This window comes from Saimiri boliviensis, chromosome 2 (genome assembly GCF_048565385.1).
Source record: "Saimiri boliviensis isolate mSaiBol1 chromosome 2, mSaiBol1.pri, whole genome shotgun sequence".
In the NCBI taxonomy this organism is placed as follows: domain Eukaryota; kingdom Metazoa; phylum Chordata; class Mammalia; order Primates; family Cebidae; genus Saimiri; species Saimiri boliviensis.
Genome location: NC_133450.1, coordinates 32,135,605 through 32,160,937, shown reverse-complemented (window position 1 = coordinate 32,160,937; position 25,333 = coordinate 32,135,605). Strand labels below are relative to the sequence as shown.

The 25,333-nt window shown below is 38.1% G+C and overlaps 1 protein-coding gene across 17 annotated transcripts in view; it reads left to right on the top strand.

Annotated features, from left to right (window-relative positions):
• Window positions 1-25,333, top strand: part of SIPA1L1 (signal induced proliferation associated 1 like 1) — a 391,460-nt gene that overhangs the window by 261,782 nt on the left and 104,345 nt on the right. For all 17 annotated transcript variants that reach the window (XM_074393047.1, XM_074393044.1, XM_010335233.3 and 14 more), the window contains 2 exons: window positions 9,413-9,543; window positions 15,116-15,304. In XM_074393047.1, the coding sequence (XP_074249148.1) occupies window positions 9,413-9,543; window positions 15,116-15,304 (320 nt within the window). The remainder of the gene's footprint in view (window positions 1-9,412; window positions 9,544-15,115; window positions 15,305-25,333) is intronic.

Genomic DNA, 25,333 nt, shown 5'->3' with positions numbered 1-25,333 from the left:
GTTAGAAGTTAGTGAAAATAAAGATGTGGTTTTTTTAAGTTAAGTTTATAGACCCCCTAATTTCTATTTATAGCCACAGCTTTGTTAATATAAATTTTTACACATATCTAATTATTACCATAAGGTGGAGCCCTGTAAATGAAAGAAATGTAAGCTTTACAGGAACCTTGATTATTATTGCCAAATTGCTCTTAAGAAAGCTTAGACCAGAAAGATCCACTGGTATGTTTAAGACTGTAGTTTAACATTCTCTTAACTATTTTGAATATTTACGATTTTTATTTTTGAACGTTTATTATAAACCAACAAAAGACATTTTGTTTCTTTGATGACTAGTGAGTTTTGATTTTAAAAAATATAACTATTGGCTATTTGTCATAGACTGATGGCAGCCAACAAAAAAACTCTCATTATGATTCTGCTCATCTTTATCCTCCCTTTATTTATTTTTTATTTTTTTCTGTACAGAAAAGTTGGAATGTATGTCCTCCTTTTATTTTAAATAGAGTTTTCTTTGTATTTTTTTCTTGAATCATTTTGGTACAGTAATCAATATAACTTCATACTAAAGTTTACCTTTTATTGAAAAGTTAGAGGCCAGTTAAGTGCTACAGTTTTAAATCAGCTACGGTTTTAAACCCCCAAATTCCATCTTGACAAGTACATTACCCCACTTTTTTTTTTTTTTTTTTTTTTTTTGAGACGGAGTTTCGCTCTTGCTACCCAGGCTGGAGTGCAATGGCACGATCTCGGCTCACTGCAACCTCCGCCTCCTGGGTTCAGGCAATTCTCCTGCCTCAGCCTCCTGAGTAACTGGGATTACAGGCACGTGCCACCATGCCCAGCTAATTTTTTGTATTTTTAGTAGAGACGGGATTTCACCATGTTGACCAGGATGGTCTCGATCTCTCGACCTCGTGATCCACCCGCCTCAGCCTCCCAAAGTGCTGGGATTACAGGCTTGAGCCACCGCGCCCGGCCCTACTTTTTAAGTGTCATACCTATGGGAAGAAGAAATGGAATGTCAGAATACTATTCACTTTGTAAATGTGGGCAATTACTCTTAGGCAGCAATAATTAGAAGCTTAGTGCCATGCTTTGGGAGAGAATTCCGGCATGTGGCCAGTCCTGTTTAAGTGTCCCCATCCATTACTCTGACCTGGTTTTGATTATGGTGCAAAGTCTAAGGCTATTTAGTTTTCATGGAACTTCTACCCTTATAATTAGGATGAGCCCTTTGAGGACAAGAAACTGAGACTCTCTGAATGGTGCACTTCCCAGACGGAGAGCCATTCTTTAAGCAATTGGCCTCTTATTATGTCCACTTTGGCAAACCTGTGTTTCATTTTAACAAGAGAAGAAATTTCTTTCTTTTTTTTTTTACATTGATTTCTCCAGTCTTTTAGCTCTGCCCTCTCTTTCTAACTTAGTCATTAGTCAGATTAAGATGTAAGAAGTTGCACAATAACAAAACCTGAAAAATTTGAAGAGTGAGTGGTTTTTCTACTTGGTATTTTGTTTTATTTTATTTTACTTTAAGCTCTGGGATACCTGTGCAGAACATGCAGGTTTTTTACATAGGTATACATGTGCCATGGTGGTTTGCTGCACCCATCAACCTGTCATCTAGGTTTGAAGCCCTGCATGCTTTAGGTGTTTGTCCTAATGTTTTCTCTCCCCTTGCCCCAAACCCCCTGACAGGCCCTGGTGTGTGATGTTCCCCTCCCTGTGTCCATGTGTCCTCATTGTTACAACTCCCACTTACGAGTGAGAACATGTGGTATTTGGTTTTCCGTTCCTGTGTTAGTTTGCTGAGAATGATGGCCTCCAGCTTCATCTATGTTCCAGCAAAGGACAATGAGCTCATTCTTTTTATGCCTGCCTAGTATTCCATGGTTTATATATGCCACATTTTATTTATCCAGTCTGTCATTGATGGGCATTTGCATTGGTTCCAAGTCTTTGCTGTTGTAAATAGTGCTGTAGTTAAACATGTGTGTGCATGTGTGTGTCTAATGAAAAATTAAACTGATGAAAACATTGAGGATCAAACTTTAAGTTGTTAACTATACTGATGGTGGCACATACGCAACCAACCAAGTAGACTATTTTTTAAAAATACTTTAGAATGTTAAAAATGGTGAGATAATTTTAATTTAAACTATTGAAGTTGTCACTGTTTCATTCTTTGATCTGCTGATAAATGATGAAGCCCAATTCTGTCTGCTTATACTTGTATCTTCAGCATCCCCATTATACATGGACATACTTTTTTTTTTTTCCTAGAGAAAAATGGAAAAGGTCTTATTTTGCTTTCTATATGATCAATTAGGGTAATTCTAAGATTTGGATATGAATATTTTTGTGAGTTTAAAGTATCTTGCCATACTGCTTTCTGAAGCAGTTGATACCAATCTGTAGTGCCACCAGCAATGTGTTACAGCAATATTACATCTCTATCAAGGGCTGGTTTTTCATTTCAGAAACGTAGTTGTTTTTTTTGTTTTGTTTTGTTTTTTTATGTTAGGTATGAGATAGTAGCTAAGTTTTATTTGCTTTCTGTTTCTTTGATTCATGTTCATCATGTCTATTTTTTCTGTTAAAAAATTTAAACTATTGTAGATGAATTAAGCCATAAATTAGAGCTTTACAGATTAAACTGTTTTTACTGTTCATAATTACTATATTCAGTTCAGATTATGCCATCGATATCCTTAGGGAAGTATGCAACTGAAGGATTAATACATAGCCTACAGATACCATGATAACCAGTACAACAATCCAGAAGTTGCTAGTTGAAGCCTATAACTCTTAGAACTGTAGTTTCCTTTCCCCTTAGAAGTAAAACACCAAGCTTTACTTTTTTTGCCTTCTACACACATGCTTATGTACACCTTATAATCAGGTGATTGAACTGCCCCTGATCTAATTACTTTGAGCTCTGAACTATTTACTGTTTCCCCTCACTAAGAATGTGAAATTTTTATTATTATTGTGAATGCATCAACCAAAAATACAGCTATTTATCTGGAACATTTTAATGATGACATAATTATTCATTGGTACTCTTTGTACCATCCTGGTTAAAACTCAAGAACCAGAACTAATAAGAAAACTTCAGACTAAACATTTGTTTAGGTCTTAAATGTGAGGAATGGAGTAGGTGGAAGGAAGTCAGCCGTATACAGATATAATGTCAGTCTCTCTCCCTTTCAACAAAACCTTAGCTAAACAGCACATCAAGGGATAAAGCATTATGTCTCGTTAGACTAGATAGTTTATTCCTTTAGGAATCAAGTTTTATTTAATGATTTTTTATTCATAATACAACTTTAGAAACATATGGAAACATAATATTTCCTATAATGGCTAAGAAAATGAGCTTTGAAATCAGCAGTTAAAATAATGTTTGACTCTGGTACTGCTATATACTACTTGTGGCTAAGTGACTTATCTTTTTTAAATCAAAGTTGCCATATCTGTAAAAAAGAAGGAAATACATATATTTTTATGATTGCGGTGATTATTAGAGTACTTGGCAAAATGCTTTGCTTTGCTATATTACGTCATTCTAATATGGTGATTGCTGTATTGGTTTTTGACATCCCAGTATGCTGGCTCTCAAATGCTATAATTTCTGGGGGCATAATACCTGTATTTCAGTTCATCCATCAGAAACTTTATCTACCCTACTTGAGTTTCTAATTCTTCTTCCCTTCCCCTTTTCTTTTTCTGACTTTCCTCATCCTGAATTTTCTCATCAAAGTCTTCCTTGGCCTTTCTTTAATGCCCTTCATCTGTAACTGCCCGTCCTTTTTCCCCTTTTCCTCTAAATTTTCCACTCCCGAAGAAAGAGAATGACAATTGTGGATCAGGCTAGAAGAACTCCTTGTAATTGTAGATATTTTCACTAGTGAACAATGGAAGTCTATGAGCAGTAAGAAAACAAATTTAAAATGCTACATTACAGAGCAAGTGTAGATGCATTGCCTAGGGACCAGGGACCTGAGAGGAAGGAAGACATTGCAGTCCAGTATCTTCCAGCTTAGAACTCAAAATTGTAGCCGGGTGTGGTGGCTCACACTTGTAATCCCAATCCTTTGGGAAGCCAAGGCGGGCATATCTCCTGAAGTCAAGAGTTCAAAATCAGCCTGGCCAATGTGGCGAAACCCTGTCTCTACAAAAAAAAAAAAAAAAATACAAAAACTAGCTGGGCGTGGCAGCATGTACCTGTAGTCCCAGCTACTTGAGAGGTTGAGGCAGGAGAATTGCGAACCTGGGAGGCGGAGGTTGTAGTGAGCCAAGATGATGCCACTGCAATCCAGTCTGGGCCATGGAGCAAGACTCCATATTAAAAAAAAGAAAAAGAACTCAGCCAGGCGCAGTGGCTCACACCTGTAATCCCAGCACTTTGGAAGGCCGAGGCAGGCACATCATGAGGTCAGGAGATCAAGACCATCGTGGTCAACATGGTGAAACACCGTCTTTACTAAAAATACAAAAATTAGCTGGGCATGGTGGCGCATGCCTGTAGTACCAGCTACTTAGGAGGCTGAGGCCGAAGAATTGCATTGAGTTGAGATTGCACCACTACACTCCAGCCTGGCGATAGAGTGAGACTCTGTCTAAAAAAAATATACTCAAAATTTTTGCTTAATGAAACTCTTCTCTACCAAAAGGTAAATAGTACATTAGGGCATGGAATAGAATAAACTTGTGTTCATATAGAAAGAGGTCGAGAGATCGAGACCATCCTGGTCAACATGGTGAAACCCCGTCTCTACTAAAAGTGCAAAAAATTAGCTGGGCATGGTGGCATGTGCCTGTAATCCCAGCTACTCAGGAGGTTGAGGCAGGAGAATTGCCTGAGCCCAGGAGGCGGAGGTTGCGGTGAGCCGAGATCGCGCCATTGCACTCCAGCCTGGGTAACAAGGGCGAAACTCCGTCTCCAAAAAAAAAAAAAAAAAAAAAAAAGAAAGAGTTTTTTTCTATACTTCTGTAATCCTTGAGACAAAAAAAGGACAGTGAACAAAAACAGAGCTTTTGGTGTAAAAATAATTTTTTTCAAGTTCAAAGACTTTTTCAAAAAGCAGAGTCTGGTGATGATAGTGGTGAAATTAGCATGGGATATTGGACCGGAGTCTCCATCCATACTAATAGAACGGATACTGATGAAGACTGGCTGGAAAAGATACTTGGGAAATAATAGCTACAGCTCTTTTTCAGTGAAAAAACTTGACACAAGTTCAAAAATAGCTTCCTAGCATTATCTAACCAGAGATGGATTTGTTTGAAGTTACAGTCTGAAGAAAGTGTTTGAATTTAGTTTGTAATTATCCCATCACCATTCCCCCAACTCAGAAATATACTTCATCAGCAGCTGGGAAAAGTTACAAAAAAATGTAGTCAGGTTTTGATGATGACACACAAAATGTTTAAATCATCATTAATTTTACAGTTTTCATTATTAATAAAGGAGCCTTATTTTTAGTCTCTAGTTTTCATTTATGTAGGATTTTTTAAATAACACAATTTTATCTGCCAGTAATACTAAAATGATTAAGTTTAATATTTTTAGTTTATAAATTTATATATTTTTTACATTTTTTATGTTTCTGTTTTTTGTTCATGAGATATATTAAATATTTGGTTTAAAAAATTGTGTTTTATGAATTCATAACGTTTTTAAATAAAGTTATTAGTATCAATATCTAAAGTAAACACTTTAATTTTCTTTCATTATTGAGTCCCTCTTACCAAAGATGTCTATTTCATACTTAGGATAAGCCCCAAAAATTAGAGGACTTAGCCAAATACAGAGGGGTTATGGAAAGAATGTTCTAGGCAGAGTTTTTCAGATAATAAAAGACAGTGAGTTTGAGCACCTGAAAGAGAAGTTTTAGTATCACTGGTTCTCCAGATTTAACAGGGTGAAAGGTTTGAGCTGAGGCTGGAGTGATTGATGGTGACAGGTTATGAGGACCTTTGGGAAACCATGAAATTCAGGGTATAAGAACCTAAGTGTTTTAAGTTTCGTAGTAGTTGGTCAGATTGGCATTTTAGAAGGATCATCTGGCAGTGTGAATGAGTTGGAGAAAAGCAAACCGGTTGGAAGACTACTACAAACACTCAGGCAAGTGATGATAGGACAAATCACTGGCAGTGGGATTGGGAAAAGATAGGTTTCAGAGGTGTCCAGAAACTGAAATTCACAGAGCATGTTGATGGGTCTGACATAAACAATTGGGTGAATGTGGTAGCAGTTGCTGAAATAGGGACTGGAGGCAGAACCATAAAGGTTTCTGTGGGAAGGAGCTAGCTTCACTTTTACAGATGTTTATGAGACAAACAGTTCCAGTAGGTAAATGTAAAGATCTCAGGCTTTGGCCGGGCATGGTGGCTCAAGCCTGTAATTCCAGCACTTTGGGAGACCAAGGCGGGCAGATCACATGAGGTCAGAAGTTCGAGACTAGCCTGACCAACATGGTGAAACTCCATCTCTACAAAGAATATAAAAAATTAGGTGGGCGTGGTGGCACATGCCTCTAATCTCAGCTACTCTGGAGGCTGAGTCAGGAGAATTGCTTGAACCCAGGAGGTGGAGGTTGCAGTGAGCCGAGATTGCACCCTGCACTCCAGCCTGGGCAACAGAGCAAGACTGTGTCTCAAAACAGACACACAACAACGACAAAAGACAAACAAACAAAGATCTTACACTTAGAGAAGTCTAGAGTGGACTTGTAGACTATAGAGTCATCAACATTGAGGTGGCAGTTGAACTTCTGAAAGCGGGTGGAATATTCAGATAGGAAGAGGGAGGGAAACTGAGCTGGTACAGCCAGAGTGGTAGAAGGAAAATCAGAAGAAGGCGATGTCCTAAGAACTAGGAAGTAAGAGTGTTTCTAGAAACATAAAGTGATCATCTATGCTAGATGTTATGGAGAGTTTGAGCCAGGTAAGGACCAACAGTGCCATTTGTTTTAACTTTGAGAAAGTCATTGGTGACCCATGCAGTGGAATTCAGATGATAATTCTGAAGTGAGGAATCGGACTGCTATTTCAAAAAGTTTCCAGTGGAAGAAAGGACAGAAGAGATAACTCTTTAGTTCTGACAGGTGATAAGGAGTTGAGAATCAATGTGAGTTTAAAAGGTAATTAAATGATGATGGAAATTAGCAAGTTTAGAGAGAAAAGTTGAAGATAAAAAGAGAGGCATTAAGGAACCTGAGTCCCTAGGAAGGAGGAATGGGCAAATGAGGGTCAGGGTGGGGCTTTGGATCATACAGAAAAGGAAGCAAGAGGCTGGATGCTGGTAAATTTGTGTGGATGGTGAGTAAGTTTGCATCTGAAATGGCTTCTTTATTTCCTTTGTGATGCAGACACATTGTCATTTGCTAAGATGAAGGAGAAAGTAGGTGAGGGATGGTTACAGGAGAATAGAGAGTGTTTGCAACATCTTCCCTGGAGAAATGGAGAGAGAGTTGACCAGGGAAAGCTTGAAGATGAGGATGAGTTGAGATTATTGATGATGAATTTATAGTGGCCCTATATCTGGATATTTCTCCAGCTGCAGAGAACTATCATGCCACCTGCCCATTCTTGGGTATGTGGGTGTATTTGAGGAGTTCCTAGAAGTTGGTTTTTATTAGAGTCCTTGAAATACAAGGACCAGATAATGAATATGACTCACACTCATCTTCAAGGCATCCACCGTTGTTCTGTGCTGCAGTGATACAACAATATCCTCTGAGGTTATCGAAGCGTGTTAAGCTCTGCTCCTTCAGTAAATGGCCCCAGACTACTGTCTTGTTTCTCCTTAAGTTCTTGTCCGCTTTTTTATACTATTTCTGTCTCCTCCCTGTCTGTTTTCTTCCTTGTTGTCAGTTGTTCTATCACATTGCTGTCTGCATGCAAGTCTGTATCAGCCCTACAGCCTGGACTTTGTCAACTTCTGGAATTATCACACCTATGAAATAAAGCTGTGAGCTTGAAGACCAGACAACCAAGCTTATTAGAATTGTGTGCAAAGTAAGAGTAAATAATCTGAGTGTGATTCTCATGTGCTGTGCTTTGAGGATATACATAAGTGTTTGTACATGAATTTTGTGACATTTATTGGGTTATTTCTCATATATGACATATTTCTTGCTTGTATTCCCATTGTGTTTTTCTTCTTTTGAATTCCCATGGCTTATGGTAATATTCTTAGAGAGCCCTCAACATTTATGACTGTAGCTTTTGTAATAGTGCTTTAGTACCTGCAAAGTATTTTCATATGCATTACTTAAATTTTAAACTATGTGATTAGACATTTATACTATTTTTCTTATTATTCTCATGGATTTTCAAATACTTATATTTTGTATGGAAATAGCATGTATTGTCAAATATGTGTGCATTTTGTGTGATGACGTTATGTCACAATTCAGTCATGTAGCCGTGTCAGATATAAATGAAACAGAATAATGTAAAAAGTAAGCATTTGGAGGTTTGAAAAATAAATTATCTATCCTAGTTTTTCATATATTTTCATGTTTTGTGGACTTCTTCGTCTGTGAACATCTTACGTATGTATCAACAGTTTAAATTTTTAAAAGGTGTATATGCACGGTAAATATCACTTCAGCATTTTCTATAAATTAACTTAATTTTGATTCCTACCTTTCTTTTTGTCAAGAAGATAAATTCAGCACCAGTCCTTTGGAGGCTTGTGCTAAGGTTTGGGGCCTTGGGCAAAAGGCCCCAACATTGAAGAGAGGCTCTGGGCTCGTCAGTCACGTGATCACATAGGTCACATTAGCCCTGCACTGTGGGATACTGTGCTGTGGCCCAGAGCCTGGGTCCTTCCTCCCTGGGGCACTGTGAAGCTCTTTCCTCTGAGTGCCTGCTCCACCGTACACAGGCTACCTGGGGGCAGAGTCACCCAGTGACTTGCAGCTCCACATCTCTCTCTCTAATTCAGGGAAATCTTTTTTAATCTGGCGGAATCCCCCTGTCTTCAAAGTTTGTTCTTAATATGTTTAGAATTAAAAAAAAAAAAAAAAAAAAAAAGCCGAAGCTAGAAAGTCCTAACACAAGCCTTCTATTAGGCAAGGAAGTGTGCACAAATGTAACCCATTTAAATAGTAGGATATTGGGAGAAAATACAAATTTATTTTGAGAAATAGTAGAATAGTAATCTGTAGAGTAGTAAAAAACTCAACAGGCCACCTGTGTTCAATGTTATCTTCTCTGGAACAAAACCTGTGTAGCCAAGTTTTTGTTTTTATAACTGATTGAACAATATTAATATTTGTTAAATGTTTACATTTTATTGATCCGATTTCTGAGTGGTGACTTTAAATACTGAGCAGAATGTAACATTTTCAAAGTATTAGGTAGATTTTCTAACTTTGTTTTGTCTTATTTTAAGAACATTGGAACTATTTTGGGGCTGATGAGAATCTTGGTCCAGTGGCTGTGAGCATTCGAAGGGAAAAACCGGAAGAAATGAAAGAAAATGGATCTCCATACAACTACCGAATAATTTTTAGAACTAGTGAGGTAAGTCACAAATGAGAGAGATTTGAGGTTTAACTGAAATGGCGGGGGAAAGGCAAATAGTAACAGTAGCAAAGCAATTACATTTAATAGCACATGGTTACAGATGTATTTGGAATAAGTGAAGGTCCCTTTCATTTATTCTGGTGGAGATGGAGGTGGACAAGATGGTTAGATCTGGATCCCTTCTTTTCATCGGCCTCTGCATAGATGCAATATGTGTGTGAAGAGTTTTGATTCAGAGAAAGATATGCCCTTTACGTGTGGCCTAAGGAAACTGGAGCCCTCAGAATCCCCAGTGGGATATTGCGTATCCTGCTTAGGGCTGCTGGAAAGCACCAAGGCAACTTGAGGGCCGGAGTGTTAGGGATGAGAGAAGGCCATGGAAGACTTAATCCACGCTTCCAAGCTCTTGCTGAGCGTGTTCTCGCCCAAGAAAAAGGAGGGAAAGAGACACTTCCACTTTCACTTTACTGTCTTTGGGACCCGTTGTCTGAGACCTAGAAGGTATACTCTTTGAACCAGGGGCTAATTGTAAGTGAAACAGGCTTTTAGAGCTCTTTAGGAATCCAAATACAATCAATGAGTTTTTTATTTTAAAATGAAGTTTGGACTAAAAAAAAAGACATGGAGGCCGGGCGCAGTGGCTCAAGCCTGTAATCCCAGCACTTTGGGAGGCCGAGGCGGGTGGATCACGAGGTCAAGAGATCGAGACCATCCCGGTCAACATGGTGAAACCCCGTCTCTACTAAAAATACAAAAAATTAGCTGGGCATGGTGGCACGTGCCTGTAATCCCAGCTACTCAGGAGGCTGAGGCAGGAGAATTGCCTGAACCCAGGAGGCGGAGGTTGCGGTGAGCCGAGATCGCGCCATTGCACTCCAGCCTGGGTTACAAACAAGAGCGAAACTCGGTCTCAAAAAAAAAAAAAAAAAAAAAAAAGACATGGAAAAATAAAAAGAACCCACACATAATTTTTTTTAAAAAAACCTATGCACAAGTCTGGGACTATGAGGTTCTTCTTTTTCTTTGTAAACTTATATAATTGGGCCAGTTCCCAATTTATTGCCTCTCAGCTGCTATTTCACTGTAGGATTTTTGCTGTGCATTAATACTTAATACCCTTGAGTCATCTAGAAAATAATGGTTTTGAAACTAGTTTAAATAGGGCCTTTGGCCTCATTTCCCCCACTGAATGCAAAGCAAGTTTCAGGGGTTGGCATCACTTAGTAATTGTTCCTAAGCCTGAACTCCAGGGAAATTAAATATAGGACTTTTAAAGACAAGACTTAAATATCTAATGTGTTGTTTATACTGGCCAGAGAGAAGTGAACTAATATACTCTCATGTGCTTTTTCTCCATGACAAAGCTAATCATTACGTGGTGCAAATTCTTTTGTTGAGCACAGAGGCACAGAGAACATCACATTCTGTGTTTTGGAGTTATATGCAGGTAGTTGCTCCTTTTCAGCTTCCCAGATCCTACCAGTTTTTAGTGATCCTCAGGTATCTTACTTCCAAGTATTTTTGTCTTTCCCATTCTCTTCTTCACTTCCCAAGGCCACTCTGATTTAAACTCCCATCAAATTCTTCCTTTTCTGTGTTGTTTTTTAATCCAGCTAAATTCATCTCCTTGCCACTTGTTCATCCCATCCCTCATGCCAGAGGTTAAAGTTTCCTACGATTCCTTTTTCAGTCGGATTCTGTCACTGGCTTGCAGGAGCTTCCCTTCCCAGCATATCTTGCAGGCTTTCCACAGCTGATCCCAGCCTCTGCCTCCTACCTTAATACCTGTCCTAAGTTCCACTCTGGTCTGTGAACCACACCGACTCTTACTTTTCCCACCTCTGTTCTCTGCTTTGCTACCTTTACCCAAAATGTTCGACTTGCTTTCTGTGATCATAAGAGTCTCTCTCTCTCTCTCCAGCTAACCCATTTGAATGAGTTGTGTCTGTTCGGTCTGTTTTCTTAGCCTTTGACTAAAAGCTTCAAGTCAAGTGTTCAAAAAAATCATTACCACTTGTTTTTTACATTCAAATTAATGTTCACTTCATGACAACTCTATTATTGCATTTTTCTCAGGCTGGAAACCATTAAAGTCACACTTTATTCTCCTCTTCTCCCTCCTGCCCCTGAGATCTGGTCTGTCAGCAGCACTTGCTCATTTTGTGTTCACAATATGCCCAGAACTCAACTACTTCTCCTACCCTCACTGCGCAGTCCTGGTCCTGGTCTTGCTCTGAGAACTGCTCTCCCGCTTCTTTGCTGAAGCTCTGCATCCTTTTGACCCAATGGGGTTCCTTTTGAAATGTCATTGAGATCTTGTCATTCCTTAGTTCAGAATCCTTGAAAGCCTCCTCATCTCCCTCTGAGAAACAGCCACTGTCCTGCTAGCCTGGGAAACCGTGCACATCTGCTTCCCAGTCATCATCTCTGCGCCTCATCCCTTGTAACTCCTCATGGCTCGGTCCTTTCCCCACCACACTGGCCTCCTTCCTCCCTGGGCCACCTCAGGACACCTCTGCCTTGGGGCTCAGATGCCTGTCATTCCTCCCCACTGCTGTGTTCTCTGTCATGTTGCCTCATTTCCATCTAGAGTTCACTCAGAAATCACAGAGGCCCTCCTTGACCACTGAATCTAAAATTTCTACCTTCCCATTTCATCTCCAATTCAGGGCTTTATTTTTCACTAATACTTAACACTTTCTTCTCTGTTGTACTTATTCATTTTGTTTGCTTTCAATCCCTTCCTCCAGAGTGCAGCCTCGTGAGGGTGGGGCTTCTGTCTGAGTACTTCAGGACAACCTGCCTGATGCCTCAGATAGTGCCTTGCCTCCCTGTTTCTCTCTTCCCTCCTTCCCTCTCTCCTTTCATCCTTTCCTCCAGGTCTCTCCTCCTCTTCCTCCCTTCCTCCCTCTAATGTTTATATAATTAATCGCCCCGAGTTTTTATATAGTGTTTTTTCTTTCCAATACAAAATAATCCCTAAATTTGGTTTAATGGTAATATTGTATAAGGTTTTTGATAGAGTTTCTAAATAGCGGTCCCTGTCTGTAGCTCCTGGACTTTGAGAGATAGTTACTTCACTCTTCACTGAAGCCCTTTTACTTATTACAAATGAAATAAGATTTAATTTGTATCAGGGACTTCTCATTTTACTAATTTCCCATGCAGATGAATAAGGCAAGAAATAAGAAAACATTACAGTGACACTCTAGTGCCAGTAACTGGCAGCAAGATAACAGAAATACAAACAGATCTCTTTGATTTTAGTAGAAATAAACAGTGCAAAACATAAAAGAAGACATACCTTTGTAGGCATGGCAGTTTGTTTATAAGCAAAATTTTATGACGCACGAGTTTTTAAGCATAGAAACACAGAACTTAGGAGGATTCACTTCATTCTTGTTTCTGGAAGTCATTAACAAAAATATTAGTAATACTAGTGACTGGGATGTCAAAAATGAGCCATTCTTTTTCTCATCTGGTTTGGCTTTCATGAAGTTAGCTACTTTCTGTGGCTCAGGATGCAGTGACTCGTGTTTTTGGTCTTGGCTTCTAATTTGAGAACACGTCTAGCCTTTGTGGTTCCCTATTTCAAGCTATATATTATCTCATGAAGAAAAGAGTCAAATAACTGAGTTAGCTATTTTCCATGATTTAAAAATGATATAAAAACTATTTGAGTCAAATTATACATTAATAGGAAAATGATTTTTACTTTTTGTTTCAAAGAAATTGTTTATAATGAAAGAGGAAAGATACTCATCAAATGAATAGACTGCAAATATTTCTACTGACTTTCTCCTGTATTGAAAATAAGGTGTTACTAAGTTTTGCTTTTTCTACTCCCATCTGTCTTGACCTCACCTGTGGGCAAATGTTACAGATCAAGCTCATCCAATCCATGGTCCGAGGGCCACATGTGGCCCAGGACAGCTTTGAATGTGGCCCAACACAAATTCGTAAACTTTCTTAAAACATTATGAGATTTTTTTTTTCTTTAAAGCTCATCAGCTCTTAGTGTATTTTATATGTGGCCCAAGACAATTCTTCTTTTTCCATTGTGGTATAGGGAAGCCAAAATATTGGACATCCCTGTTCTAGATTCTAGATTTTACTTCCCTGGTGATTCTTCCTTTGGTTCCCATTTCCCTGCTAATCCTAAATCGTGGCTGGTTTGCCTGTTACCTGAAGACTCTTAGGGCCTCCATTCTAATTATATTCTCTGCCTCCAGTTGCTTCCTCCTGCAGTTCGTCTTATTTGCACTTAATTTCTGAGTATACCTTGTCCCTCTATGAGCACGTCCTGAGCTGACCGGTAGGACCCCAGTGAGGCATGTATCACGTAGTCAGCCTCATGGTCTTCTGTGCGCCCCCAGCTCGCAGCTGCATGATCCGTTCCTCCCTGCACTCTTGTGTCCATCTACAATAATCACTCCTTCCCACTTAACTCCTTTTTTTCCCAGTCTCCATACCTTTGCTCATGTTCTCTCTTGACATTTTGTTTTTGTAGAAATTGTTCTATTTCATGGCCATTTCCTAAAATCATTCCTTTTGACAGGGCCTTTCTTTATGCCCTGAGCCATGTGATCCATTCTCTGCCTTTGGACTCTCTGAGGACCTGACCTTGTTAGGCTTTGTTGAGTATCTTGTCCTTCTGAGATTGCATTTGCGTGTTTCTGACCTCATACCTTTATATTTGACACCCAGTCCTCAACATACACTTCACTAGCTTTTGTAGCTCCTGTTGCTAAATGGAAATGTATTCAATTTGATGGGTTTTCTCTTCTTTCCTCATGTAGTATTTAAATTATGTTAACAACTTTGCCATGTAGACATTCTTGGAAATTAAGTCTACTTTAGGCTTTATGTCTGGTTAACTTTTCTCTGACAAATCATCATTGCCTAGGAAAATGTCTTTGCTTAAGGTAGTAATGGAGAGTCTTTTAAGAAGGGAAAGCATTTTAAGAAATAAGAGAAAATCAAAAGTAATTTCAGCTGCTGTTGCTTTTGCTGCTGTATTGACAGCGATGATTGTCCGGTGTCAGCAGCATTTGGTGACATGAATAGTTTACACTTGTCAGCCATTCATTCTGAAGCTTAAAACTTTATCTCCCCCTTTTTATAATTTAAAGAAGTATAACATCCAAACTCTATTTATTCTTCAGACATTGCTCTGGGATTCTGCCTTCTTAATTCCCTAATTAGTATGCATAGTGACACTGTATAGCCATATAGACATGGTGATCTTTACTGATATCTTTTAAGGAAATGTTATTTTTGTTACTTTGGAAATGTATTTTTGGTTACTTTTGGTGTTTTGGTATTTAAATCCTCAGAAGTCTTGATTATGTGCTCCTTTGGACCCCACCAGTCTTGAAAGACTGGTTTCATTTTTCATGTATTCAGTATCCTCCACCACTTTTCTCATTCATTCTCTCTCACTGGCTTTACCCATCAAAAATCATTCCCCAACTCTATGAGGAGCCCCACAATTCAGGCCTGCCATGCATGTACATGTGTTCAGGCATCTCACATCCCAGAAGCCTCACCACACTTGTCTCTCTTGTAGCTCATGACACTGAGAGGTTCAGTCCTGGAGGATGCCATTCCTTCGACAGCCAAGCACTCGACGGCCAGAGGGCTGCCTCTCAAAGAAGTGCTGGAGCACGTGGTTCCTGAGCTCAACGTCCAGTGCCTGCGATTGGCCTTCAACACGCCCAAGGTCACAGAGCAGCTTATGAAACTGGATGAACAAGGGGTGAGTTTGTCTTTCTGAGGAGGGCATTCTTGCTCACATTTCCCACTAGGCTTCCAGAATACAGACTTTAATATTTCTTGTTTTAATGGAGAAAATGGATACCTTTTACTGTGAAAGACACTCTCTTTGCAATTACTTATTTTGCTTTTTCTTACTCTGAATGCTGAACATTTCTCTTTTGATGAATTCTGTATGTCAGAATTTATAAATAGGACACTTTATGTTAAATTCTTTTATAATCTATATATACAGTAAATTTTTCAAGTGTCTTGAGAATAAATAACAGCAGCAATAATAGTGTTATATTTATAACAAAACAGTAATAATAAATTATTAATAGTAGTGAGCATGTTTGCAAGTTCCTTCTCTAAGTGCCTTAACTATGCTATCTCATTTAATCTCCCTACCCTGTGAGAAAGGTACTATTATTATTTGCATTTTAGAGATAAGGACTCTGGGGCTCAGAGAGATTAAGTAATAAATTCAATTTCCCACAGTTATTAAGTTTTGGAACCAGGGTACAAATATAGTCTGCTTCAACGTCTGTGCCACTTCACCACACTGTTCTTAAAAGCTTAGGAGTTTCAAAGTCTATTAGTACCACCAAAGGTATATTCTAGCCAAGATTTTTAAATATAAAAATGTAAAATTTCACATTCTGCTTAGAATAATTTGAACATATGGGCTAATTTTATAGATAATGTATTTATATACTCTTATTTTAATTCTTTCTTTTAGCATTTTAGCTCTATTGCATCCTAATAGTGGGTGATAGTAGGTTTTTTTTTTTTTTTTTTTTTTTTTGAGACGGAGTTTCGCTCTTGTTACCCAGGCTGGAGTGCAATGGCGCAATCTCGGCTCACCGCAACCTCCGCCTGCTGGGCTCAGGCAATTCTCCTGCCTCAGCTTCCTGAGTAGCTGGGATTACAGGCACGTGCCACCATGCCCAGCTAATTTTTTTGCACTTTTAGTAGAGACGGGGTTTCACCATGTTGACCAGGATGGTCTCGATCTCTCGACATTGTGATCCACCCGCCTCGGCCTCCCAAAGTGCTGGGATTACAGGCTTGAGCCACCGCGCCCGGCCAGTAGTTTTAACATTACATTTAAAAATTCCTCCAAAAATAAAGTTGGTTCAGATATTTTATTTCTTTCTTTTTCTCATTATGTTCATTTTTCACAGAAGGGTCCAGGTAGTGAATGTCATTTCATGAACACATTTGGATAGGATGTCCTTAATCAAAAATTCCGATTTTATTAAAACGAATGGGAGTCCAAAAAATTCATTTTAAGGTATATTTATTATTTTAATTCAGCCACTGAGAATATATAATGAAGCAATAGTTAGATATCTCTTTTCTTTTCTTTTCTCTTTTTTCTCTCCTCTTTTCACGCCTTCTCTCTCTCTTTTTTTTTTTTTTTTGGAAGACAGAGTTTCACTCTGTTGCCCAGGCTGGAGTGCAGTGATGCGATCTCACCTCACTTCAACCTCTGCCTCCTAGGTTCAAGCTGTTCTACTGCCTCAGCCTCCCAACTAGCTAGGATTACAGGCATGCGCCACTGCTCCTGGCCAGATGTCTCTTTTCTAATCTTTGACTTTTCATAATGCACAGCTAATGTCTGTTTGACACGTAACATCTAAAGAATGCTGTGAGTAGTATCCTTGTTTGTAATGTGAAAATTTGATGCACTTTGAATGCTTCAAAAGACTACTGATGTATAAACATACCTATTCTGGAGGCTGTTTTCCAGTAAATATTCTGAACATTTATTCTAACAGGTATAGAAAAACTATGATTAGGTCCAACTTCATTGATTCAGTCATTTCTATTACTGTGTTTATTAAGGAGAATAAAAACATTTAGACATAACATAGTCATGTACTTAACAATTGAAATTTCTATTAAAACATTATTTTATGTAAAGGAGGTATTTATTGCCATTCCTTTGTTTTAACTACAGTAAATACAAAATGGATACCCTAGTTGTAGACGTTATGGGAATTTGACACATTTTGTGTCCTCTGTTAGTGATTGCCAAGTGCCAGATCACAGATGGTGCTGATCTGCTAAGAGTAGTCCTATCCACATACGAAAGATAAGAACACTGTAAAGAGTTGAACTCAAAGTTAAATTTAACTCTCAAAACTGGCCATTGTTTTGAAATTACGCCCTTCCTATTCTTGGAAATATTAAAATGTCCCTTCCTTCATAAATTATTAATCATAATATATGAGAGTTGTTTTCTTTAATATGTTTACTAGGCAAAATTAAAATTTGGCAATCAGTCTCTTAAATTTTACTTTGAAAGTAAGTGCCTTAAATATGTCATCCCGTTCAACAGGAGTATTACTATTAGACAGTAGTTATTACTAGGCACTGGAATCTACAGGTTCAAAGCATGCTATTCCATGTGAACAGCTCTGTGTCTGGAACTAAAGAGCACCGGGGTTGGCCTCGGTCTTTTTTATCTCCATACACACAGCATTGAAAGCCAGGATTGCACTGAGATAAGGCAGACGACATGCATACTTAGGCTTTTAGTCTTGGGAGTATTTTCTTTGGTAGGAAATCTCATTAGTGCCTTGGAATTATTTTGAGAAACTGATTATTTTGGTGCCTTTACAAATACAGATTTTAAAAAGGAAATGCTTATAAGTGCAGTGGATTACGCATATGAATCATTGCAAAGCATTTTTAGTTTCCATCTGTGTCGTCATATTTTAAAATATCCAGCTTTGTATATCTTTATATTTAAAGAGATTCATAGTGTGATACCAGGAAACTGGACTCATCAAAAAGAGCTTTAAATCTCTTTCTACATTTGGTTTAAATGATTCCTTTAATATCGTTTCTATTTTTTATTAACTGTCTTACATAATCATGCTTTGAAAAAGAAGACACAATTTGTTTCCTATATAGTGGCATTTTGCCTTTCAACACTTCGGTGCTTTAATTCCTCATTTTACCACTATTAAAAGCTAAAGTGAACAGAAAAACAAATTAAAATTTTATCTGTAAAATAGAAAGCACTGCACAAAAACCTAGTCATTTGTTTTTTATTTAACTTGATATATATGTGGGAGCTGAAGTAGGCATTTCAATTCCTGAAGAAATTTACTTTAGAAAATGAACTGATTTTTTGGGGCTTATCCACGCTTTTTACATTCTCCATCCTGATGCCTTTCTGGGACTTTCACTACTTTTTTTTTTTTTTTTTTTTGAGACGGGCTTTCACTCTGTCATCCAGGTTGGAGTGCAGTGATGCCATCTCGGCTCACTGTAACCTCCGCCTCCTAGGCTCAAGCAGTTCGCCCACCTCAGCTGGGATTACCCAGGGCTGCCACCATGCCCTGCTCATTTTTGCATTTTTATTAGAAATGGGGTTTCACCATGTTGGCTAGGCTGGTATGGAACTCCTGACCTCAAATGATCCACCTGCTCAGCCTTCCAAAGTGCTGGGAGTACAGGCATGAGCCACCGTGCCTGGCCTTTCACTACGTATTGATGTCCATGTTCATTGTTAATATAAAATGGCAGTGAGAAGACAAAACTAACCTGCTAATATTTTCACACTGGTAAGAATTTAGAAGAACACTTTATGCTTTAGAAAATTTATATTCTTATTGTCATGCATCTTGATCTTCACTTTCAGTACAGTTGGGGGCATCTCTCATGATAGAAACAAATGAGATAAATATATACTTCATTTTACTATATTCTAATCACTTTACTGACATAATCTGATTTCATCCTCACAGCAACCCTTTGCAATAGATTGCAGCAATTGGCCTATTAAACAGTCAAGGGGATTAAGTCATACAGAAGTTCCCAGAGCTGTTTTTCTTACCTGTCATCCCTTAATAGTCCTGAGCACTAGATACAAATTTGCATAATACTGCTCTTCAGTTTTAAGATTTCCAAGATTCTATTTACATATCTTGAATTACTTTGTTTTTAATTGTTTTAAAAAAATCTGTTATCTTTATTTTTTTATTTCTAATTAGGAATTCAGTGTAGAATATTGGAATATTTTGATCTTCAAAACTATGCTGTAAGTTGGGTGCTATGATTCACACCTGTAATCCTAGCACTTTGGGAAGCCAAGGCAGGAGGATTGCTTGAGCCCAGGAGTTCGAGACCAGCCTGAGCAGCATAGTGAGACCCCCGTCTCTTAAATAAATAAATAAATAATTGTAAAAACATTGCTGTGAATTATTAGGAATTTTGTCATTTAATCAAGTTAACTTTTAAATGATGTAGAAAATTCAGATACTTTTAAATTTGTCATATTAGAACCATTTTTCATCAACAATCATTTTAAAATACCTATTATTTCATCTACTTTATGCAAGGAGAATGAAAGATGATTATGTCAAACCCTGGTTTAAGGCGTTCCCACATGTCAAGCTTATTATAATGCTGGGCATGTGATAAAACATTCAAGAAATAGGAACTGTTGATAATAAGATAGTAACTTGTTAGTAGTTCTTTAAATGCATTATCTCATTTAATCTTTATAAATATCCTATGAGAGAGCTTCTGTTGTAGGTGACATATTATGCTTACTTTCACAAGTAAGCGTGACTGTTTCAAATCCAATAAATGCTTCGTAAGTATGACTCTGTGGGTTGTTAAATACTCTAGAGAACAAATTCGGATAGTGAGACATTGTCTTTATCCATGAAGGAGACAGGGTCATAAATTACTGGAATGGATGTCAGTTAACAATGAATCTAATAAGAGAATTGCAAATGAAGAGCAATGGAGGTACCAGCCAGTGGGGACAAGTCATAATTCGTTTGCTGGATCAGAATGAGGTGGGCCTTGGAAGGGAAGTAGGTTTCGACAGGCCAGGGAATAAGCAATTGGATGGTCCATACTCAGAACAATAGGAACAAGGCTTGGAAGGACAGACACACACAGTGCATTCATGAGGCAGCAAGGAATCCTGCTGAGCAGAAGTGTGAGGCACATGTAAAGGAATAAGAAAAGTAGATGATTTTTATTGGCAGTGACTAAGCCACGTACTGTGTGAAAGAAATAGTCTCTATGAATTAATTAATCCTTAGAATCCTTTGATACTATTATTTCCTGTTTTATAGATAAAAGCACTGAGACACAAACACTAATCACAATTAGGGTCTGCGCAGCCTGATCTTGAATCCAGGCACTTAGACTCTAGAGCAGGCATCCCCAAACTTTTTACATAGGGGGCCAGTTCACTGTCTCTCAGACCGTTGGAGGGCCGCCACATACTGTGCTCCTCTCACTGACCACCAATGAAAGAGTTGCCCCTTCTTGAAGTGTGGCGGTGGGGTGGGGGGGGCGGATAAATGGCCTCAGGGGGCCACAGTTTGGGGACGCCTGCTCTAGAGCCTGCATTCTTAACCAATGCATCAGCCACCCTGTCCTCCTTTCCCTCCCCATGAATGGGATAAGAAACTGGAATTACTGCTGCAGACTTCAGTACCCAGTATTCAGTGAATATGTTCAACCCAAATAAAATTGGAATGGATCTGGTTTATAAATATTTAAGTTACAGTTGCTAGTTTGCAGTGGAGAAAATTGGTAGTTCTGTTTTCATTAGGAAATGTCAGGTTTCATGTACACGGTAATGACTGCCTAAATGAATCGTCACCATTTTTCTAGATTATTAAAAATTCAGTGAAATGAAAATATTTATTGGGTTCTCAAATTTTTAAGACGTTATCTTTCATAGAGTAAGAGAGAAAGTGATCTTATTTAATTTAAGTCTGCAATAAATATCTCAAGAATGGATGTAAGGAAATGAGCAATGTTTATGTGGTAATGAATAGCACCGACCCTTTGATTAAGGACATGAGTGGAATTCTCTGCTGACTTAGCCTATTCATTGCCTTGCTCCATTATTTTATTGTGAAGAGAAATGAGTTTGACTAGTCATTTTCTCTTTGATTTAGGCAGCTAGTTTTGAAAAATGACCCCTTGGGGAAATATTTTTTCCAAAACTGATTGTCTATAAATGAAGCTTTGGCAGAACAATTGTCATTTCTAGAATTTTAATCTTCTCTTAGAGTATGATATTAGCAAATGCATGTTTAGAGTTCAGATGGCTACCAAATTGATTCCAGACAACTGGTGGATCTGTCTGTACATTTTCAGGAAGGAAATAGCCACAACGGCCTTCCAGTCAGGGGAGGAAGGCAGTGACATCTGTAGCTTTGTCTTGTGTGTTCACAAGTAGTCATCACTCTGTGCTAGCCCATCCCTGTTTTTTCCTGGCTGAGGCTGGATTGGATGACAGGATGGAGTCCCTTCCAATGAGAAGATTCTGTGATTAATGGGACCAATAGCGTTAGCATTTGGAAGACATATGGCTATGATAGGATTGCAGTTTGCAGTGATAGAACACAGTAAGACTAAGACCCCAGGTGAGGACTCTTGATTCACAATTCCAAAAGACACGGGAACTGGTGGCAGACATTTCAGTCTCCTGGATTTTGAATTGTGGATTGTGTTTTAAATTTAGCTTTAAAATAGAAAGTTAATTTCTTTCCTATAGGATTTATTTGAAGTAGGCAATAGTTTCAAATGGTCCCCGAGTCAAAGCAATATGACTATGTTTACATTGCGGGGTTCCATTTCCACCTGTTCCTATGACCCTTTTCTCTCCTCCCTCATAGCTATCACCCTGTTAGTTTCTGTATTTCTATTTCTTTATGCATATACCACCAAATTTGCATATGCAGCTTTATTTCACCCCTTATACAAAATATAACAGGCTATAGACACTTGGTTTTTTCATTTAGTAATATATTTTTGAGATTTTTTTTGTCAGTACATAGAATGGTTTCCCAGTATTTTTGCTACTGCATAATATTCCGTTGTACTGCTGTACCATAGTTTATTTCATCAGTTTCTCTATTGATGGGCATTTATGTGTAGATTTCAGTCCTTCTCTATTACAAACAGTACTGCAATGAAGACTTTTTTTCTATATAATTGAAATTCATCTCAGTGTGAAAAATATTGGGTACATTTAGTATCAACGTAATACCTAATATGAAGCTTTTTATCTTTGTGAGAAATTTTGAACAACACATTATTAGATAAAATTATTGTGTGTATTTCCTTTACATATGCCAAATATAAAAATAGATTAGAATGTGTCTGTGTACTTGTATATAAATAATTTTGAAAGCGTCTCTGTCAGATTTTTTTTTTGAACTTTACTACTTAGTATCCACATGTCATTTTTTTTAAAGGAGTTGGATTTTTGTTAGTAATTCCCAACGAGGATATACATTTTCTAACTGGCATTTTTTTGCTCTCAACACTGAATTTTTCTAGTTTCTTTGCCAGTCTTTTTGGAGGACAGTATAGAGATTTATCTTCAGGAAGTAGTTAAGAGAGTTAGGTATATAGAGAACAAATCAAAGCAAATAATGTGAAATACATGAATTTTTTGTTGTTGTTTTAATGACCAAGGTCTTTACTTTCAGTAATGGCAAAGTTGCTTATTGCGGACCAGCCCACCCATTGAGAATAACGAGGAAGATTGGACAAAATATTTTTAAAACTAAGTTTGGACTTTAGGTCCTGGAAAGATGGAGTAGATGTAGTTCTCTGTATTCTTCCTGCTAGGGACAGCCAGCAACCTTGAACACATGTATAAAACAAACATAAAATCAATCTGAAAGGCAGAAAGAAGCAGCGGGCTGGTTAGGGACATTGAGATCTCAGAAATGGCATAGCCATGAGGTCCCTGGGTTTTCACTTTGCTCAGATATCTGAGTCTTGGGCTGAAGAAGTCAGAAATGCCTATAGACAAAGCCAAAATGCCCCCAGAAGTCTGTTCTTTTTTGCAAAAGGACCAAAAAAAAAAAAAAACAAAAAACAAACAAAAAAAACACAACAACAACAACAAAAAAAGGACAAACTTAGAAAACTTTAAAACAGGAACCTCTCTACTCCAACTGAACACTACAAAAACAAGCAAACAAACAAAAACCCACAGCCTCTCCTCTTCCCTAATCCTTGCTGAGGCATTATTAGAGAAGGCTAACTGAGGGGCTGGAACCTTCATCACTGTGTAGTGGTAATGAAGCACCCCTCCAGTTCCCCACTGTGTGGCATCAGAAGAGGCCTGGTGGAGAGTCAGATATTTGGCACACCCAGCAATAACAGGGTCTCCTTATCAATGTGTAAGTGAAAGCCACACAGGGAGTAGTAATCATGCATGCCTGATACCAGCCACGGTGGTGTTAGGAGAGACCTAATAGGGAGCTGGAACTCTCTCCACTGCTTAGCAATTCAGAGGTCCCCCTTTCCCTTAGATGTCATGGAGGAAATCTGAAGTTCACCTCCACCTGTCAGTGTCCCTTTCTCCATACCAGAATGGTAATAAAGAAAGCCTACTCAATGGAGGATTTAAATAAGATCCAGGGTCTTGTAAGTTAGTATCTCAAATGTCCAGAATTCAATTCAAAATCACTGCTTATACCGACAACCGGAAACTGAGCAAATCCAGAACAATATAAACCCAAAGAAGTCACAGCAAGATACATCATAGTAAAATTTTTGAACACTAAATATGAAAAAAAAAAAGGCAAAACAGAAATGACATGTTACCTATAAGAGAAGGCAAAAGAGAAATGACATGTTACCTATAAGAGAAGAACAATTTGAATCACAGATTTTTCATCAGAAACCATGGAGGCCAAAAAGAAGTCGCATGATAATTTTTCAAGAGATGGAAGAAAAGAACTGTCAACCCAGAATTCTGTGTTCAGTGAGAATATCCATCAGGAATGAAACTGAGATATCTCAGATGAACGAAAATTAAGAGAACTTGTTATGAGTAGACCAACCCTTTAAAAGTGGCTAAGTCATCTAAACAGAAAGGAAATGATAGAAGGGATCTTGGGAGGGCACAGTGACTCACACGTGTAATCCCAGCACTTTGGGAGGCTGAGGTGGGTGGATTACCTGACGTCAGGAGTTTGAGACAAGCCTGGCCAACATGATGAAACCTTGTCTTAACTGAAAATACAAACAATTAGCCAGGTGTGGTGGCATGTGCCTATAATTCCAGCTACTTGGGAGGCTGAGGCAAGAAAATCGCTTGAACCTAGGAGGCAGAGGTTGTAGTAAGCTGAGATCATACCACTGCACTCCAGCCTGGGTAACAAAGGCAAAACTCCCATCCTGAAGAAAAAGGGGTGGGGGAATCTTGGAACTTGAGAGAGAAGGAAAGAGTAAAAATATGGGTACTTTTCTTAATGAGTTTCCTAAATTATTTTGCCCTTTGAAGCAAAAACTACAGTGTCAAATGTGTTTTTCAAACATATATACAGGAATTTTAAAATACAAGTATTTTATAAATGGGGGAGAGTAAAGAGACTAAGAGGTAAAGTTTCTACACTTTGCTTCAGTTGGTAAAATGCTGATGCATGTAGATATCAGCTATGTAGATAAAGATATATATATAGTAATACATAGAGCAATCACTAAAAAAACTTAAGACTAAGAGATACATTCAAAAGCTCTATAGATTAATCAAAAAGCGATTCTAAAGAGCACTCAAGTAATTCTCAGAAAGACAAGGTAAAGAAAATAAATGAAAAATAAGATAAAATTACAGACTTTAATGCAGAAATTCATTGAGAACAAAAGATCTAAATATACCAATTAAAGGACAGAGATAGGCAGAATGAATTTTAAAAAGCATTGTCCAGTTATATAAACTATAGAGTTGCTTGAATAAGTAAGTTGAAAGCAAAGAGTGGAAAAAGATGTACTATGCAAACATGAATCAAAGGAAAGCTATAATGGCTTAATAATGTCAGATAAAGTAGACTTCAGAGCAAAGAAATTAACAGAGACAGAAAGGATCATTGCATGATGAAGAGGTCAATCCACCAAGAACTCAGCAATCCTAAATATGTATGCATCCAACGGCTGTAATGTGAAGAAAAAAAAAAGATAGTTGAAACCAAAAGGAGAAATAGGTAAACACACAATTACAGTTGGTGATTTTAGCATCTCT